The sequence below is a fragment of the Symsagittifera roscoffensis genome, chromosome 2, assembly GCF_963678635.1.
Source record: "Symsagittifera roscoffensis chromosome 2, txSymRosc1.1, whole genome shotgun sequence".
NCBI classification, from domain to species: Eukaryota; Metazoa; Xenacoelomorpha; order Acoela; family Convolutidae; genus Symsagittifera; species Symsagittifera roscoffensis.
In genome coordinates, this window is record NC_087063.1 from 39,912,352 (window position 1) to 39,931,928 (window position 19,577).

General features: G+C 44.9%; 2 protein-coding genes across 3 annotated transcripts in view; one reads left to right on the forward strand and one right to left on the reverse strand.

Annotated features, from left to right (window-relative positions):
* The window catches only part of LOC134839156 (palmitoyltransferase ZDHHC9-like), a 326,560-nt gene that overhangs the window by 17,738 nt on the left and 289,245 nt on the right, over positions 1–19,577 (forward strand). The window lies entirely within an intron of this gene.
* On the reverse strand, positions 4,316–6,990 carry LOC134839837 (uncharacterized). The gene is made up of 3 exons (XM_063855460.1): positions 6,295–6,990; positions 4,957–6,151; positions 4,316–4,680 (listed from the first exon to the last, which is right to left on the reverse strand). Exons 1-3 carry the CDS (start codon positions 6,988–6,990, stop codon positions 4,316–4,318), a joined length of 2,256 nt encoding a protein of 751 aa, XP_063711530.1.

Sequence of the window (19,577 nt, forward strand, 5' to 3'; positions counted from 1 at the left end):
GACCGCCACTAACTCTTGCATCTCGTTCATCGAGGCAAACAGCGTCAGTTTCGGCGATGTTCTTGTGAAATCCGAACCCGCCACGATCCGAACCCGCTATAGCAGCTCCGGGATGGTCGTGTCGTGTTCTCGTTGCCATCGTGACGTGTTCTCGTTGGCATCGTGTTCCTCTCTGGTGTTCTCTCGTTTATCTCACAAGCCGGTTCCACTATCAGGTGCTCTAGTCCTTCCATGTTCTGAGGCACGCACCAATCCTCCGGTGACGGGACATGAGGTTTCAGATTTTTATAGTGAGCGGCGCGCCCTGTGCTCATGCGGTAGAACCGACACTGCTGGTGTACTTCTGTTATCATGAATGGTCCTCTCCATTTCTTTAATAACTTCTTCGTCCCCTTTTGAGGAATGGCGTTCTTAAACACCCAGACATTTGGTCCCACAGCATATGGTTTCGTTTGTAGTATTTTCTCATCGTAGTTTAGGTTGCCTCATCTGTGCTCGAGCTGTTTTCCTTCTACACAGTTCATTCAACTCTTGTTGTCTTTTGATCACCTCCCTTCTGCCCCTCGTATTCTGAGTAGAAAAATGTCAGTGGAATTGCCCTTAAGCATCACGTATGGACTGATCCCTGTTGTTGGGTGTTGAGTGCTGTTGTATGCTCCGACTTCTCTGCCTGTAAGCATCACGTATGGACTGATCCCTGTTGTTGGGTGTTGAGTGCTGTTGTATGCTCCGACAAATTGCTGCAATTTCTTGTCCCAATCCGTCATGTACCTCGAGCAGTACACTCTAAGCATATTCGCTAGTGTCCTATTTTGCCTTTCTACTATTCCACAAGTCTGTGGGTGGTAATTAGTCGCTTGTGCTTGGGCAATAGGAGAGCTTTTCATAAACTCCTTTGTCAGATCCCCGACGAAGGCCTTCCTGTTGTCTGATTGAAAGGTAATGGGACAACCTTATCTTGAGATCCAGAGTGTAATCAAGTGGTCACAATTTTCTTCCGCAGTGGCCGTTGGACACGGTACTGCTTCCGCAAGTTTTGTGAAGTGGTCGAGGATTACCACTATCTGTTTATATACGGTTTCTGTCAAAGCAGATTTTTTAGTGGTCTTTCTGCGCGACCTAATTGAATTCTGAGTTTTCCACCTACTCGAGTGGGAACTTCATCTTCCTCGGGTTCTTCACCCGCAGTCATGACAGTTTGCATTGACCCAACTTTCGCAAGCTTTCCTCATTACTGTCCAATCAAACGGGTGCAGTATTCTTTGTTGTTCTTTGTCTATCACTTGATGTCCCATTTGATCATGCGATCTGAATAGCACATCTGTCTGACACAGTTGCGGCAGTATCATGAGATTATGTATGTGAAGTATTTTTTCTTCATCTCTTCTCTTGCAGGCCACCACGCCATCCGCCGTGTGATATAGTAACCCTTTCATTCCTTGTAGAATAGGCTCAAGATCTTGTAGTTGTCTTCCTCCAGATCCCCTTTCTCTATTGCCCGTGACCGGATCCAATTGGAGAGATGGCTAGTCATCCTGTCATTCTTCTGTGCTCGCACCATGTCTGATAGCCTGTACCTCGCGCCTTCACATGCTCCTTCAGTTCCATCATTTGCCCTGTCGTTTCTCCCGGGTTGTGGATATCATCTCTTAGTTTGACACACACTATCCAGCTCAAGATTTCCCTATCACTCTCGGGCTCTAGAATTGTCCTGATGTTTGAACTGCAAGACAACTCCCTGAAAGGTTTTCTTGACACTGCTATGATCTCTAGTTCTTCCCTTCGTTTGTGTCATCACACTCAAGATTGTATGTTCCAGATGAGGGGTCTGTCTGCGCTTCTTTATGTTGATTCCTCCTCTTTGCTTACGCTAGTATCATGCACAAGTTGTCTTGCTCGTCTTCACTTCTCATTGAACTCTCGTCCGATTCTTCTGACTCCCTGGAAAAAAATTTTGCTTCACCTTCTTCTTCATTTTTCAAGCACTCCCCAGATTCTTGACCTGTTCCGAGGTCTTCAGTCGCTTCCTTGAATGACACTTTTTTCCTTCTCAACTTTGCCTCCATGAGTACCTCCTCTGCGATATTCTCGAGTGATGTGCGTACCCCTTCTTTACTCTCTGGAACTCTGCCCTCCAACTGGTTGTCTTCGCACGAGCCCTGTTTGGTTCTACCCAATATCGTAACTTCCGGTTTATCATCATTCTCACTCGTGTCCACGGGTTTTTTATCGCCAGGTTTTGAAGCAAGCTCATTAGATCTTGTCCCACTATTGCTCCCCTTTTCTTAACTTCATCTAGGTCATAGCTTTTCTCCTTTAACGTTTCCCTATCTAGTTTCGACATGAGCAGGATTTCCATCAGGCTTTCTTGTTTGTCTCCCTAGGATCTTTGTCTTCCGGTGGTCTGTAGGTAGTTCAGGGTGATGTTCGATCGGTTTCCCCGAATTGACGAGCCGTCTCCTGAGTGGTAAGCTGTCATAGAACCCCTTGTCCGTGAAAAAAAATCCATCTTTTAGTTCAGGCCTGTCGGCTTTCCTCTGCTCATGAATCTCGTGAAAGTCCGTTTTCTTGCATTTTGGTGCTTATCCTTTGTCATGTTGTAAATTATCATGTTGTAACCATCTAGTCGTACTATCCATCTCCCGATGCAGCTTTGAGCCATTGAGTACGTTTTCAGCCAAGAAAGTGCTGTTGTCAACACGTAGCTTGAATGGCTCGCCGCCCAGTTAAGCTCTGTATTTCTCCACGAAGGTAACCACCGCAAAAAAACTCTGCTTTGGACACCCCGTACTTCATTTCCGTGTCTCTCAGGTCTTTGCTCCTATATGCTAATGGTCTCAAGATGGTTTTTCGATTCCATTCTTGCTCTTGGTACAGTATGCCAGAAATCGCAACCACTGAAACATCTGTGTCTACGACATACATACCATTCTCTGTGGACATGCCCAATAATGGAGCCTCACACAACTCTAGTTTTATTCTTTGAAGAGACTCCCCTGCTTCGTTATTCTAAATGAACTTCTTGCCCTTGGGTCTCATGAGTTGTTGCATCGGGTACACCTTGTCTGCGTAACCCTTGATGAACTCTCAATAATATTTCGCGAAACCAAGAAAGCTCATCAACTGATTTTCAGTCTTTGGCGACTTCCAAAACAGGACTGCCTCCACTGCATCAGGGTCTGGTCGGATGCCATGCTTGTCTACAATCCTCCCAGGGTATTTTATTGAGTGCATATAGATCTCACATTTCAAGGGCTTGCTTTTCAATGCTGCCTTTTTCATGCAATCAAGCACTTCGTTCAGTCGCTCGATATGATCCTCCAGGGTTGGCATTGCAATCACCATGTCATCCACATAACACAATACCAAGTTACCATATTTCTTCGTTACTCTTGTCAGTGCCTGTGCCAGTCGATGAAATGTAGCTGTCGCGTTGCATAGGCCGAATGGCATCCTTTTCCATTGACTCAATCCCAGCTCACAAGCAAAGCCCGTTTTATCCCTGTCTTGTTTCGTAAGTGGTACCTTCCAAAAGGCCGACCCCAAATCGTGCATTCCCAAGTTTTGAAAGGCTCTCGATTTTTGTCGGGAGGGATAAGCATTATTCACCGTGACGGAGTTCACATATCGAAACTCACAACAAAATCTCAGTTGACCTCCTTTCTTTTTGGCCATCACCACCCCACACGCCCACAGTGATTTGGATAGTTCTATCATGTCATACTCTAGCAACGTTTCTATTTCTTTTCTACATGCATCCGATTTGTGTAGGGTCCTGCGCCTCGCCCTCCTTCTGTGCAGTACCGCCGACTCCTCTAATTCTATTTCATGCTCAACAAAGTTACAGCACCCGATAACTGCTGTGTGTCTCGAAAAGACGTCCTGGTTCCTATCTAAGAAATCCTTGATGGATTTGAGCTGTTTGTCCGTTTTTTTTGCCCTCAAGGGTTCAATTTCTGGTGATACCGGTTTATCCATTTCCAATTCCTTTGGTGTGTTTTTTTCTGGAAAACTCGAACAGCTCGAGAGTCCAACTTCTGTTTCTGACTTAAATGAAATGATAAGAACTGATGAAAATTTGAAACTCGTCAATTTACGGTAAACTGGATACTTATATCATGGCATACTCAAGCAACGTTTTTTTCCTTTCTACACGCGTGCGATTTGCGCGGGGTCATGCGCTTCGCGCCCTCCCTCTGCGGTACTGACGACTCCTCTAATTCTCTTTTATGCTCAACGAAAATAAAGCACACGAAATTACAGCAGACTTCTGTGTCAAATCCCATCCGACCACATGTTTCTTTTGGTATCACGCTCAAGACAGCTCCCGTATCCAGTAGTCCTCTGAAGGCGTCTTTTTTCCGCTTGTATCTATTACATGAGCGGACACGTATGCTTCTGAACACAAGTGCATGGCATCTTCCTCTAGCGTGGCGCAATCTCCAATCGATCTCACTTCGAGTTCCTCTTGACCCACATAATTTCGACTCAGAAGGTCCTCGTTGCACTTTATCATCGTCTTTTTATAGTTATTCAGTTCATCTATATTTAGCATGACCTCGCTTGGACCATACGCCTTAGTGTACCTGCTGTCTATTCTTAACAATTTTCCGCCTCCTCCCGTCAGTAATGCTCTGATTGCTCTCGAAGGAGTCTGCGGGCTAATGTTGCGCCGATAGTCTGTATATAGTGTTTGGTATGCATCAGTGTTTGGTCACTTGGTTCACTCATACTCCTCATTACTTTGTGGCCACCAACTGTGATTTTTGACATTATTCTTGCCCTATTTTCGTGATCCCGACGGGTTTTCCTGATTCTATTTTCAAGGTGTTGCAGTTGCCTCTGATCTTCAGATTGTCTATTATCTCAGGTTCGGCTGTTGCTGCTTTCTTTCTTTATTTCATTGTGGGTGCGCCGAATTTTTCCCAAGGGTCCGCTTCGCCAGCGCGACCGCACCTTCTGGGTCCTCGGTGGGAATTGACAATTCCACCGTCGTGCCTCCGAAAATTTCTTGTCTGGCCGCTAGCGTCCCCGGACAATCGAGGAGCCAGTGTTCCACTGTTTCGTTGGCCTCCTCGCATCTGGGACAGGAGGGGCTCTCGGCGGGGTTCATCAGGGTCCTATACCCGGCCAAGAGCATGCTGTGTCCAGAGCGGAGCCTGGCTAGCATGACTGCGTCTCTTCTCGACAGAAGGGTCTTTTCGTCACGTTCTCTTGACAGCTTTTGGTAGACTTGAGCTGTTCTGGCGTGAGAGGGGCTTGGATCTTTAATCGTACGTTTGATGGTGGCTACGGCGCTCTTGTAGGTGGTTGGTTTTGCTCTCTCCTTCAACCCAGAGGCTTCATTGGCCAGAGCTTCGGCCCTCTCGTTCCCTACAATGCCCACGTGGCTAGGGATCCACTGAAGGATGATCTCGCGGTTGAGCGTGTCAAGTTTTCTAGTGATGTTGCTCACTTCTCTGCTGTCGTTTGCCAGAGCCGATGTCAGGGCTTGGCTATCAGTGCAAGTAAGGCCCTTGTCACTGTTGTTAGGGGTGTTATCCTCCAACCACCTAACTGCAGCTCCCAGTGCCTCTTTCTCTTCGTCAAACGAGGAGGTGAGCATCCTGCCGCGAATCGTCTCGGAGAAGATTGTTTGAGGGTCGAGGGGGTCACCTGTCGTAACAACCATTGCTGAGCCTCCGTCCCTAGTCCCATCTTTGGCGGAACCGTCTGTGTAGATGGTCCATGTGGCGTCGATGTTCCGAATCGTCTCGGTCGCCTTCTGTTTCGTCTCTTCGGAGCGTCCCAAGCCTCCGACGGTGTTGTTGACCCGCCAACGTTTCTGTGGGGTCCAAACCTCTTCCTCAATGGTGGGAAGGGGCTCCCTGTCGGCGAGCTCGTTGGGGAGGGTGGAACTGATCCTGTTGCTGAGTTCTCTCCAGCTGTCTCTGCAGAGCCCGTGAGGTTGGTCCTTCTCCAGGGCGATCCGAGCGGGGTGGCCCTCGGGGCACCTGGAGGCTCTCTCCCGGGAGTTGGCTGTGAGTCTCTGAGAGATGGTCCGGTAGCTCTGCATGCCGCTCTCCAGACGCATGGCCTCAACTGGAGTGGAGACGGCTTCCTTAGTAACCCGACGGAGGGCCTGGTTCTGGGCGCGGTCGAGTCTGTCCATCTGGGTTTTGGAGAGCCATGGTTGGAGGCGGCAAAGCCCATGATGCTCCGCTGGGTGGCAAGAAACACTCTTACAAAGGGTTTCTTTCTCCAGCCCCAGTTTGAAGTCCCCAAGCAGGCCAGGAGGTTGCAACGTTTGCGAACCTCGTCGACCACCTTGTCGACGTGCTGCTGGAAGGACAGGGTCCTGTTGATCACCAGCCCCAGGAGTTTGGGGCAGGGATCGAACTTGAGGGTGTTACCCCCCATCGTAATGTCCGGCTTCCATCTGGCGTCCCCGGAGCTAGAGGAGAAGAAAATGACCACGCTCTTCTCACTGAGGAGCATCTTCTTCTTCTTGCAAGATGCTTCGATCTTCTGGACAGCCAGTTGGACGTATCTGCTAGCTTCTTCTTTGTTGTTGTGGCTGGACCAGATGGTGAGGTCGTCAGCGAAGAGACTATCGTTGACAAGGTCTTTGATCTCATCAGGCAAGGAGTTGATGTAAAAGATGAACAGCAGGGGGATCAGCAATCTGGTGCGGCTAAGGCTGCCGTTGAACATCACTCGGAATTGCCTGTTGCTGAGGAAGGCGTTGAACCATCTCACCAACTTGAGAGGGACGCCTGAGTCGATAATGGTGAGCATGAGATCTTCTTTCCACACCCTATCGTAGGCCCGGGAAAGGTCCAGGAGAGCCATGACGGTCCGTCTCCGTTTCTTCTCTTGGAAGCCGTCGCTGACGTCCTGGATCATCCACAGGAGCTGGTCTTCGCAACTTCTGTTCTTCCTGAAGCCGGCCTGCGAATGGTTGAAGATGCCCCTGGCTTCCACCAGATGGTACAGACGAGTGTGAACCATCCGTTCCATGGTCTTCACGATGCAGGAGGTGAGGCTGACGGGACGGTACGACTCGATCGAGCCCGCTGGTTTCCCTGCCTTCAGCAAAGGAATGATGGTCGCATTCCGCCAAGCCTGCGGCACTTCCGACTCGTGGAGCGACTGGTTGAAGATCCCCAGCAACTCCCCCTCGCTAGAGGTCCCAAGGCTTTCAGGAAGCTGGGGGGGATGTCGTTGGGGCCAGCCGCTCCGTTCTTCCTCATCTTCTTGATGGCTCTGTTCAGCTCCTCAATGCTGAATTCTGCTGTGGAGCTGTCGTCCACACTGGGGCGTTGCCTCTGATCTTGGCAAGTCTATTTTTCTCCCTTTCCTCTCTAGAGAACTCCAGCTTGCTCACCTTGGCATAATGAGCAGCGAAGGCATCGGCTTTGCTCTCGTTAGAGACAAGGACCTTGCCGTTGTGCCGGATCGCCTCGTTAGGGCAGCACGAGTCCGGCTTGCCGCTGATGGAGCCAAGGATGCCCCACGTCTTCTTGTAGTCCTTGGAAGACTCTAAGGTGTCGACAAATTCGGTCCACCTTTTCTCTTTTTCCGCAGACACGGCTTCGGTAACCTCTCCGCAGGCGGTGACCCATTCTTGGCGGTGGGCGTTGATCCGCCTGCGGAAGAAGTTCCTCTTCTTGACCAAGGCTCTGACGGTCGCAGAAATGCCCGCGTTGCGATGTTTACCGGGCTTCGTCTTCCCCACACGTCGGCCATCCACTCCTCTGCTGTCTTGAAGCTGTGATTGGTCCCACAGCTGGGAGTGGCCATTGAGGTCGCCCCCGAAGAAGCTGTTTTTGTCAGCTGGGAGGTTGTCAAGAACCAACACTTCTTTGGTGTTTGTTACCCTGTTGGGCGGAATGTAGAGATTGTGGAGCGTGATCCAGCTTTTCTTGCTCAGCCGGATTTTGAGGCGGGACGACTCCACATTACCCGTCATCTGGTTCCAACAGGGGCGGTACTCGAAAGCTATGTCTTTCTTCAAGAAGCTGATGAGGCCGCCGCCTGGTTTGGGTCCTCTACGATCTGCCCTGACCGTGCTGTATCCCTCGATCCTCGGAGTCTTGTCTTTCTCGCGGAGCTTGGACTCTTGGATCAGAGCGATATCCATGTCCAGATTCTTCATCCTTTCTCCGAGTTCGCTGATCTTCAGTTTAATGCCGTCAGCATTCCACTGAAGGAGTCTAAGTGTCCCTTTCGGCACGAACCTAGCTCTGCTGCCACGCTCTTCTGCGTCTTGCTCGTTGCCAGGCTGAGAGTTAGTGGGGACACACCCGCAGGTCCAGGACAGGCCGCCTGCGTACATCTCCACCTGGTCCCGCGTAGACCCGCGCCGGCCGACACACACCTTGTGGAACAGGCCTTTGCAGTCTGTGCAAGCGATCCCCGTCGTGTTACGGGCAATCGTCTTCTTGCACCCTTTGCAGGTGCGCTTCTCTCCCGTGTCGGGATCCGGCTGGGAAGAAGAGAGGCTGCTCACCTCCCTGCCGGCAATCGTCAAATAGGGATGAAGCGGAGCGGTGTCGTGTTGGGGGCAGCTCCAGTCTCCCGTGGCGTATCTGCTACGCTTGCTGCATTTCTTGTGGCACTTCACCTGACACTCGGGCTCGCTGCACGTGAGCCATGGTCGGTGAGGGCGGACAATCCCCATGCAGGAGATACAAGTGCCGCTGGGCCGTGCTGGGATCGCTGTCGGAGGCTCTACAACGGTTCCGCCGTGTGACCGGCATCTCCACTCTGGTTGACTCCCATATCTGCTCATCCCGCTGCATTCTTTCTTCTCGTGGCATCTAGCAGTGCACCCGGCCTCGCTGCACTCCAAGGACGGAGCGCCACTGCGGAGGGTCACATTGCAGGACGAGCAACTGGGACCAGGGTTAGACTCGACGTCTCCAGCTCTGAGTAGCTCACAGGGGTCGTGCACTGGAACCACGCCCCTGTTAGACAAAAACCCGGATGCGCGACTGGTGGGTGTCCATTCCAGGCCGGGGGCCTGTGAAGGTCCATCCACGAAGAGAGGAGGTTTCGTATGGAATCCAGTTTGCCACGTGAAGGCACTCCTCTTCGAACTGGGCTGTTGCTGCTGAAAGTATCTCGTATCTTTGCTGTTTGTCTATTTCCTGTTTCAGCCTTTGCTCGATTTCCTTCGTTGCCAAATTTTGTTTCACTTTGTTTATTGCGACTGCTGCCGCCTTCTGATAGTTTGTTTCCAGCTCACCTTTCGTTGTTGTTCCCTCGGTGTCTTTCTCTTCGGTTAGCGCCTGCACAGATTTCGTCGACAATTAATTACTTATCCAGTCCTTGTTCTGCAAGTCATCTTAAGCCTGTCGATTCTTCGTATATTGCACGGCCCGTAGCGCTAACTTGTGTTTCAGGTGATTATGATTTTTCACTGCTTCCCAAAACAGAAGACACTCCGTCCTAAAATGAATTTCTTGATTACAGAAGAAGCATCTTGCATCAATCTTCATCATCAACCCACTAAAGAACTCATGTTCCTTCATCTGATTTATGTCGTCCTCATGTGGTGTACACCTCAGGCTTTTCATCCCTTGTTTGTAAGAGGTACAATCATCTAGGTGATGTTCTGCAGATCCACAATTCGCACAAGACCTTCGCTTGTTCATATCGTCTCTCGGTTTGTAACAGGTCGACATTTGTTGTTGGCTTTCCCCTTGCAGATTTCGGTTGTCTGAAAATGAATACTTCTTCAGTTTCATTAAGATATACTCTCTAGATTTTTGTCTCATCCCTTCCGGGGTTGGTGCCTTACCTTTCGATAGCGTATAATATATTGCCAACATTGTCCTTAAGTCGTCACTTTTCACCCCGTCGATGACTTTTGAAGCAATGCTGATGGTCCTCCTGTTGGTCAATTCCTTCGGATCAAGCTCTCTAGGTCATCCAGAAATCTATCAATTGACTCGTCATCCCTCTGTCTCCTTTTTTCAAACTCATCATAGCTTGATGCCCTTTCATTCCGGATCCAAAACGATTCAACAAAAACTCGAAGATATTGTCTGCATTATCAGGTTCTTCTTCCTTTTTGGCTACCACGCACTTCATTGCCGTGCCCTGCAGGCTTGTCTTTTATCATTCAAGTTGTCTTGCTTAAGATGTAGCCTCATGAACTCAACCCAGGTGTCTATGCAACCATCCGAATCGTCTTTAAGTTCTTTTGTTTTCTTGAAGGTCTTTCTACACTTGCCTCATCCTCTCTCGCTTCAATCCGTCGTGCTTCTTGTGGCAAATGGTTCTTGTGTCCTCATCATCATTTTCCAGGTGTTGGCCCACGTCATGGCATCTGCTGTTGCTTTGCGTGTGCGTTTGATTCCCTCGGTGCTGTCGTTGAAGTTGATGTGCTTCCTTTAGTTACCGTTTCACGTCCTATGATGTTGTGTACCCGATGTAATGGAGTAGCTTCTTGCTTCTTGCGGTGCGGTGCTGTTCCGCGAAGTCCGCCCTTGGTCCAGGTTGATTCGCTATTTTCTCTGGTGCTGTTCTGTCGTGAATGATGGAGTTTCTTAAGAGCGCATCCAATTTAGACAGCATAGCACAAGAATTTTCTGCTTGGTCTCTGCTCATCGTGTCCATTCTCGTTTCCAGACTCCAGAGTTTTTAATTTACAGTCTCATACCGCATTTTTATTTCTTCCATATCCCTCTTGTTGAACTTCTCCCGTTCCTTGTCTGTCGTCTCCAATCTTTCAGCCATCTGTAGCAGCTTCTCTTCAATTGCTCTTGCTAAGGTGAAGTATGTACCAAGGTTTTCATTTTTATCATGTCGGGCTTCTCTCCTCATTTCTATTTTATCAAGTCGGACTTCGTTTTTTATTCACAGTTCTTTCTATGTACAATTCTGTTATACAGATGTAAACGTAAAAATGTCAAAAAAACCTACAACTCTCTTGGTATTTTAGACCTTTTAAAACAATTTCAGTTGAATATTTAACAGTCCGATTTAAAACTTAGTTTTCTTGGTGTTTAATCTGGTTCCCAAGGAGCTATCTATGACTCTCGATTCCTATTCCACTAGGGTTGCCCCTTTTTTTCACCTTCCCCTGACACAATTTTGGGAGACTCAATTTAAAATCCTAGGACTAAGTGTTGGGACACTTAATTTACTATCCCAGGACCAAGTGTTGCGACACTTAATTTACTATCCCAGGAAGAAGTGCTGGGTCACTTAAATTACTATCCCAGGACTAAGTGTCGGGACACTTAATTTGCTATCCCAGGACTAAGTGTTGGGACACTTAATTTACTATCCGAGGACTAAGTGTTGGGACATTTATTTTACTATCCTAGGACTAAGAGCTGGGACCCTTAATTTACTATCATAAGATCCAAGTATTGGGACCTTTAATTTGCTATCCCAGGACTCAAGTGTTGTAGTGCTTGGCAGTTGATTTGCCTTCCCAGTACTGCCTTAGGAACTCGTGTAAATTGCCCCCACTCCCCAAATTTTCAACAAAGTTTATCTGAATTTCTCGAAAATGTCTTGCTCTTCCTCAATCAACTGCAATTGAAAAGTCAAAATGTGATCCTTATGCCAGGTTAGGATTGAAAATGTAACCCATTCTTTTCGAAAATCTCTCAGTAAAAATTCAAAATTTGTTAAAAAATATCTAAGAATAAAAGTTTTTTGATTCAAGTTTGACGAAAGCTTGCTCTAAAAAAATTGAGTTTTACCTGGTTGTCACGCGTTCTTCCTCCCTTTAACCTTGCTATTCTGGGTTTCCAATGAAATATCTATTTCCGATACCCCCAACTGATCCGGCCAGGTTACCTACCTTATCTCGAGTTTACTACCAAGTAACTTCGCCTTTCAACTCTTGTTTTGAGTCTGTATACTGATTAATCTAGACTCCAGTTAATCTATTGTATTTAAATCGACAATAACGATTGTATAGTTATGGTAATGAGACCCCCTTTTTATAATTTCCAAAAACCAACCTCGATCTTAACCAACCCCTCTGTCTAACTTCCCCCTATCTAGCCCCTCACTTAAGCCGAAAATCACCTTAAGCGCGATGGGTGTATTTCATTCAAGAGAAAACCCGTAGAACCTGTTTCCAAGCTCTCTTCATGTAAAAATGTTTCCTGAAAACTGTGGGGTAGCCGCTTATTAATTTTTAAACTTATCTCTTATAGTATAAAGATTTTAAATAATATTTAAAAGATAGCACACCCCGTTGATCCCCTCTGTGTGTCACACTGCTCTGGTCACACTATTGGTAGTCTTTTCCCGGTAGTGTCCTCTCTCGATTACCAGATCTCAGTCGTACAAAGCAGTTTGCTATCAGTCTGGTCACCTCTTCCAGTGAAGTCTCCCAGTGGTTCTCCAAGGTTGCAAGGCTATCTGAAAACCCTTTCAACGCTCCGTATTCGGGCACCTGCTGAATACCTGCCGTTTGATCGAAACGATCGATCTCATTAAACAACAGTATGAGTATACTTTTAAGTAAAATGAAGGTACGATTCAACTAACCTGGATATCAAATCATTGTCCTTTTTCAGTTCATCTATGGTTTTTTTTCCTATTTCTAATCTTCGGTTTTTGTTTCGCTATTTGTCTTTTGTCCCTTTTCTGTTCATGTAGAGGCCCCCATACCCAGTTAGCTAGGCTTCGTATCAGAACGCGCACTGAGAAATTTTTGCAAGTTTATTTAAAAAGCTATCACGGTACAACCAGAAGGTGGACACGTTCCAATTGAACCGTGCCACCGGTCCTTTATAATGGGCATGTAACACGGAGCTGCGTCAAAAGGGATCAATCCGGTAGTCTTGATGTCGTGAAACACCCAGGAGCGCCATAAAAACACAATGAAACAGTCGTCTGCCTATGTCAAACGTGAGGTTAGGAAGAATAAGCACTATAACCATTGGCTCAAGGGTCAGGGACACTATCTCTTGTACTTTTTTTACCTCATTCAATCGTAGCCAATTCAGCTCGCGTAAGACACGAGACTACAAAATCGTGTCACAGCTTAAATGCCACTACCAAAATACCCCAGACTCTAGAAAAAAGAAAGTCTCCATGGCTAGGTCTCTAAATATCTAAAACAAGCGAACGCCATTAAAAACAGGACTGGAAGCTCTACTATACCTATAGGTTTCATTCGACAGTGGACTTTTGATTCATTTCAGATGGATCAACTTAGAACTTGCCTTTTCTCAACATACTCACATAAAGTGCATCCAAAAAATTAAATTAAAAACTCACATAGTGACAAGACTCCAGAATTGGGTAAAATATATAAGTAAAGCAATTCTAGAATTTTTTTAGCATAGGTAGTTTTAAATCAAGAAGTTCACTCGTCTGCCTGCCCAATTAGGGTTTTTTTTCCGCCCAGCGATTGTTGTTCTCGTAGGACTTTGCGATGCTTCCCGTTTGATTCTCCATTCATCATCATTTTCCAGGTGTTGGCCCACGTCATGGCATCTGCTGTTGCTTTGCGTGTGCGTTTCATTCCCTCGGTGCTGTCGTTGAAGTTGATGTGCTTCCTTTAGTTACCGTTTCACATCCTATGATGTTGTGTACCCGATGTAATGGAGTAGCTTCTTGCTTCTTGTGGTGCGGTGCTGTTCCGCGAAGTCCACCCTTGGTCCAGGTTGATTCGCCATTTTCTCTGGTACTGTTCTGTCGTGAATGATGGAGTTTCTTGAGAGCGCATCCAATATAGACAGTATAGCACGAGAATTTTCTGCTTGGTCTCTGCTCATCGTGTCCATTCTCGTTTCCAGACTCAGAGTTTTTCATTTACAGTCTCATACCGCATTTTTATTTCTTCCATATCCCTCTTGTTGAACTTCTCCCGTTCCTTGTCTGTCGTCTCCACTCTTTCAGCCATATGTAGCAGCTTCTCTTCAATTGCTCTTGCTAAGGTGAAGTATGTACCAATGTTTTCATTTTTATTATGTCGGACTTCTCTCCTCATTTCTATTTTATCATGTCGGACTTCGTTTTTTATTTACAGTTCTTTCTATGTACAATTCTGTTATACAGGTGTAAACGTAAAATGTCAAAAAAAACCTACAACTCTCTTAGTATTTTAGACCTTTTAAAACAATTTCAGCTGAATATTTAACATTCCGATTTAAAACTTAGTTTTCTTAGTGTTTAATTGGGTTCTCAAGGAGCTATCTATGACTCTCGATTCCTATTCTACTAGTGTTGCCCCTTTTTTTCACCTTCCCCTGACCAAATGTTGGGACACTCAATTTAATATCGTAGGACTAAGTGTTGGGTCACTTAATTTACTATCCCAGGACCAAGTGTTGCGACACTTAATTTACTATCCCAGGAAAAAGTGCTGGGTCACTTAACTTACTATCCCAGGACTAAGTGTCGGGACACTTAATTTCCTATCCCAGGACTAAGTGTTGGGACATTTAATTAACTATCCGAGGACTAAGTGTTGGGACATTTATTTTACTATCCCAGGACTAAGAGCTGGGACCGTTAATTTACTATCATAAGACTCAAGTATTGGGACTTTTAATTTGCTATCCCAGGACTCAAGTTTTGTAGTGCTTGGCAGTTGATTTGCCTTCCCAGGACTGCCTCTGGAACTCGTGTAAATTGCCCCCACTCCCCAAATTCTCAATAACAATTATCTGAATTTCTCTAAAATGTCTTGCTCTTCCTCAATCAACTGCAATTGAAAAGTCAAAATGTGATCCTTATACCAGGTTAGGATTGAAAATGTACCCATTCTTTTCGAAAATCTCTCAGTAAAAATTCAAAATTTGTTTAAAAATATCTAAAAATATAAATTTTATGATTCAAGTTTGACGAAAGCTTCCTCCAAAAAAAATTGACTTTTACCTGATTGTCACGCGTTCTTCCTCCCTTTAACCTTGCTATTCTGGGTTTCCAATGAAATATCTATTTCCGATACCCCCAACTGATCCGGCCAGGTTACCTACCTTATCTCGAGTTTACTACCGAGTAACTTCGCCTTTCAACTCTTGTTTTGAGTCTGTATACTGATTAATCTAGACTCCAGTTAATCTATTGTATTTAAATCGACGATATCGTTTGTATAGTTATGGTAATGAGACCCCCTTTTTATAATTTCCAAAAACCAACCTCGATCTTAACCAACCCCTCTGTCTAACCTCCCCCCTATCTAGCCCCTCACTTAAGCCGAAAATCACCTTAAGCGCGATGGGTGTAATTCATTCAAGAGAAAACCCGTAGAACCTGTTTCCAAGCTCTCTTCATGTAAAAATGTTTCCTGAAAACTGTGGGGTAGCCGCTTATTAATTTTTTAACTTATCTCTTATAGTATAAAGATTTTAAATAATATTTAAAAGATAGCACACCCCGTTGATCCCCTCTGTGTGTCACACTGCTTTGGTCACACTATTGGTAGTCTTTTCCCGGTAGTGTCCTCTCTCGATTACCAGATCTCAGTCGTACAAAGCAGTTTGCTATCCGTCTGGTCACCTCTTCCAGTGAAGTCTCACAGTGGTTCTACAAGGTTGCAAGGCTATCTGAAAACCCTTTCAACGCTCCGTATTCGCGCACCTGCTGAATACTTGCCATTTTATCGAAACGATCGATCTTATTAAAAAACAGTATGAGTATAATTTTAAGTAAAATGAAGGTACGATTCAACTAACCTGGAAATCAAATCATTGTCCTTTTTCAGTTCATTTATGGTTTTTTTTTCCTATTTCTAATCTTCGGTTTTTGTTTCGTTATTTGTCTTCTGTCCCTTTTTTGTTCCTGTAGTGGCCCCCATACCCGGTTAGCTAGGCCTCGTATCAGAACGCGCACTAAGAAATTTTTGCAAGTTTATTTAAAAAGCTATCACGGTACAACCAGACGGTGGACACGTTCCAATTGAACCGTACCACCGGTCCTTTAGAATGGGCATGTAACCCGGAGCTGCGTCAAAAGGGATCAATCCGGTAGTCTTGATGTCGTGAAACACCCAGGAGCGCCATAAAAACACTATGAAACAGTCGTCTGCCTATGTCAAATGTGAGGTTAGGAAGAATAGGCCCTATAACCATTGGCTCAAGGGTCAGGGACACTATATCTTGTACTTTTTTTACCTCATTCAATCGGAGCCAATTCAGCTCGCGTAAGACACGAGACTACAAAATCGTGTCACAGATTTAAGGCCACTACCAAAATACCCCAGACTCTAGAAAAAAGAAAGTCCCCATGGCTAGGTCTCTAAATATCTAAAACAAGCGAACGCCATTAAAAACAGGACTGGAAGCACTACTATACCTATAGGTTTCATTCGACAGTGGACTTTTGATTCATTTCAGATGGATCAACCTAGAACTTGCCTTTTCTCAACATACTCACATAAAGTGCATCCAAAAAATTATTTTAAAAACTCACATAGTGACGCGACTCCAGAATTGTTTAAAATATATAAGTCAAGCAATTCTAGAATTTTTATAGCATAGGTAGTTTTCAATCAAGAAGTTCAGTCGCCTGCCTGCCCAATTAGGGTTTTTTCCGCCCAGCGGTTGTTGTTCTCGTAGGACTTTGCGATGCTCTTTGTCGGGAACAAGACAGCTCTACTCGAATTGTTGACTTCAGTAAAAATGCGAACAGCAATTTTATTTGTGCCTGAAATTTATCAATTTTCTCCCAATTCCGATTTCTGTCTTCTGATAAAATTAACTTCTGATTTTCAGTTGTCGCAAGAAACTTGACCAGGGCATTGTCAATTCGAAATTTCCAAAAACGTTTCTCCTCAAAATTAGGGTCAAACTTCCAAATCAAGATCAGACTTCCAAATATGACCAACTGGCACATCATTAACCGGATAAAAAAATAGGCCCAATTATTTTAGGCCAATTAATTTTTTTCAGCGAAATAAAAAAAAAGAGAAGGAAATACGAAGTCATGGTAAGTAAAATTACATATTATAGGAGTAAATCAAACACTGAAGGCAACATTAGAGAAAAAAGCGTGTAGCAAAACAACTAATTCATTTATGTAACAAATCGAAAAACATAAAGACAGATCATGTATAAATTATGCATTCCAAAAAACTGCAGGATACATTAAGATTTTTTCAAATGGACTTAAAATTTCAGATTTGATTGGTTCATTTCTACGAAATTTATCAAACAAAGTCAAAAATTCTAAGCGACTCAAAATTTTTTTTCAAAACTCAAAATTAACTTCGGCACAAATTAATTTTTGGCCATTTATGCAGAGAAGATTCCCTCAACCGGGTTTCATCATTGAACACAACATGAGAATTGGCACGGTAGTTTTCGCGTAAAGTCAAAACAATGATTTGTTTGAAGGCCATAACATTTTTTGTGAGTAGTTATTAATGCAGGAGAGCTTCCCACTGCTTGTTAACTCCCTTGACCCACAATATCAGATCGGTGATTTTAGTTTTCGAGAAAAATAGGAAAAAATTAAATACCTTCAAAAATCAAAAATTAAACAATTCCGAGGGACATAACTTTTTGTGCAGAAAAAAAACTCGGGGGTAGCCGCTTACAGTGGATCTTTTCTACAAACTTATACTGACTTAAACCAAAATCTCAGCTTATAGAGCCGTTTTTGCGATGATAACCACGACTTTGCCTTTTTAACTTTTGCAAAGGTATGAGAATCAAAGAAGAGATTACTATCGATGATCAATCCAAAGTTTTTTCCCCTACTGCTTCAAGCTGTTTATCGTAAATTTCAGATGAAATTTTTTCACGACTTGATCTTTCATTTGAGATTAACATATGTACACATTTATCATCATTAAAATGCAATAGAATATTTTCGACCAATCTTCCAGTTTTCTTGGATCTTCTTGCAGCAATTCAACAAATTTGTCACTGGTAATTTCTCTGTATAGTTTTGTATCGTCTGCAAATAAATACAAATTTGATTTTGACCGTGCTTGACATTGATTTATATATACTACAAACAAGACAGGTCCCAGTGCAGATCCCTGGGTAATCCCACTCAGAACATCCCTCCATGCAGATCTATTATTCTTTATCACAACTCTTTATCGTTTTGTTGATGGAGACTCGTAGATCCAGCCTACTGTTTCCCCTTTTAAATCATATTGGTTTAGGCTTCCTCTCAGTCTTTTGCGCGGAACCGAGTCTAACGCCTTCTTGAACGACTATCGATTGTTTTTGTGAAGTCATCCAGCACTCTCAGTAGTTGTCATTGTGATGATCTACCGGGCAGGAAACAAAACCGTTAATTTACAAGGATTTCGTTTTCTTCGTTTTCTAGTTTTCTCAAGTTTTGTGGAGTGGTATAAGATTACCACTATCTGTTTATATATCGTTTCTGTCAAAGCAGATTTTTTGGTGGTCTTTTTGCACGACCTAATTGAATTCTGAGTTTTCCACCGACTCGAGTGGGAACTTCATCTTCCTCGGGTTCTTCACCCGCAGACATGACAGTTTACATTGACCCATCTTTCGCAAGATTTCCTCATTACTGGCCAATCAAACGGGTGCAGTATTCTTTGTTGTTCTTTGTCTATCACTTGATGTCCCATTTGATCATGCGATCTGAATAGCACATCTGTCTGACACAGTTGCGGCAGTATGATGAGATTATGTATGTGAAGTATTTTTTCTTCATCTCTTCTCTTGCAGGCCACCACGCCATCCGCCGTGTGATATCGTAACCCTTTCATTCCTTGTAGAAGAGGCTCAAGATCTTGTAGTTGTCTTTCTCCAGATCCACTTTCTCTATTGCCCCGGACCGGATCCATTTGGAGAGATGGCCAGTCATCTTGTCATTCTTCTGTGCTCGCACCATGTCTGATAGCCTGTACCTCGCGCCTTCACATGCTCCTTCAGTTCCATCATTTGCCCTGTCGTTTCTCCCGGGTTGTGGATATCATCTCTCAATTTGACACACACTATCCAGCTCAAGATTTCCCTATCACTCTCGGGCTCTGATTCGTCCGGATGTTTGAGCTGCAAGACAACTCCCTGAAAGGTTTTCTTGACATTGCTATGATCTCTAGTTCTTCCCTTCGTTTGTATCATCACACTCAAGATTGTATGTTCCAGATGAGGGGTCTGTCTGCACTTCTCTATCTTGATTCCTCCTCTTTACTTACGCTAGTAACATGCACAAGTTGTCTTGCTCGTCTTCACTTCTCATTGAACTCTCGTCCAATTCTTCTGACTCCCTGGACAAAATTTTTGCTTCACCTTCTTCTTTATTTTTCAAGTACTCCCCAGATTCTTGACCTGTTCCGAGGTCTTCAGTCTCCTCCTTGAATGACACTTTTTTCTTTCTCAACTTTGTCTCCATGAGTACCTCCTCTGCGATATTCTCGAGTGATGTGCGTACCCCTTCGTTACTCTTTGAAACTCTGCCCTTCAACTGGTTGTCTTCGCACGAGCCCTGTTTGGTTCTATCCAATATCGTAACTTCCGGTTTATCATCATTCTCACTCGTGTCCACGGGTTTTTTATCGCCTAGTTTTGAAGCAAGCTCATTAAATCTTGTCCCACTATTGCTCCCACTTTCTCAACTTCATCTAGGTCATAGCTTTCCTTTAACGTTTCCCTAACTAGTTTCGACCTGAGCAAGATTTCCAT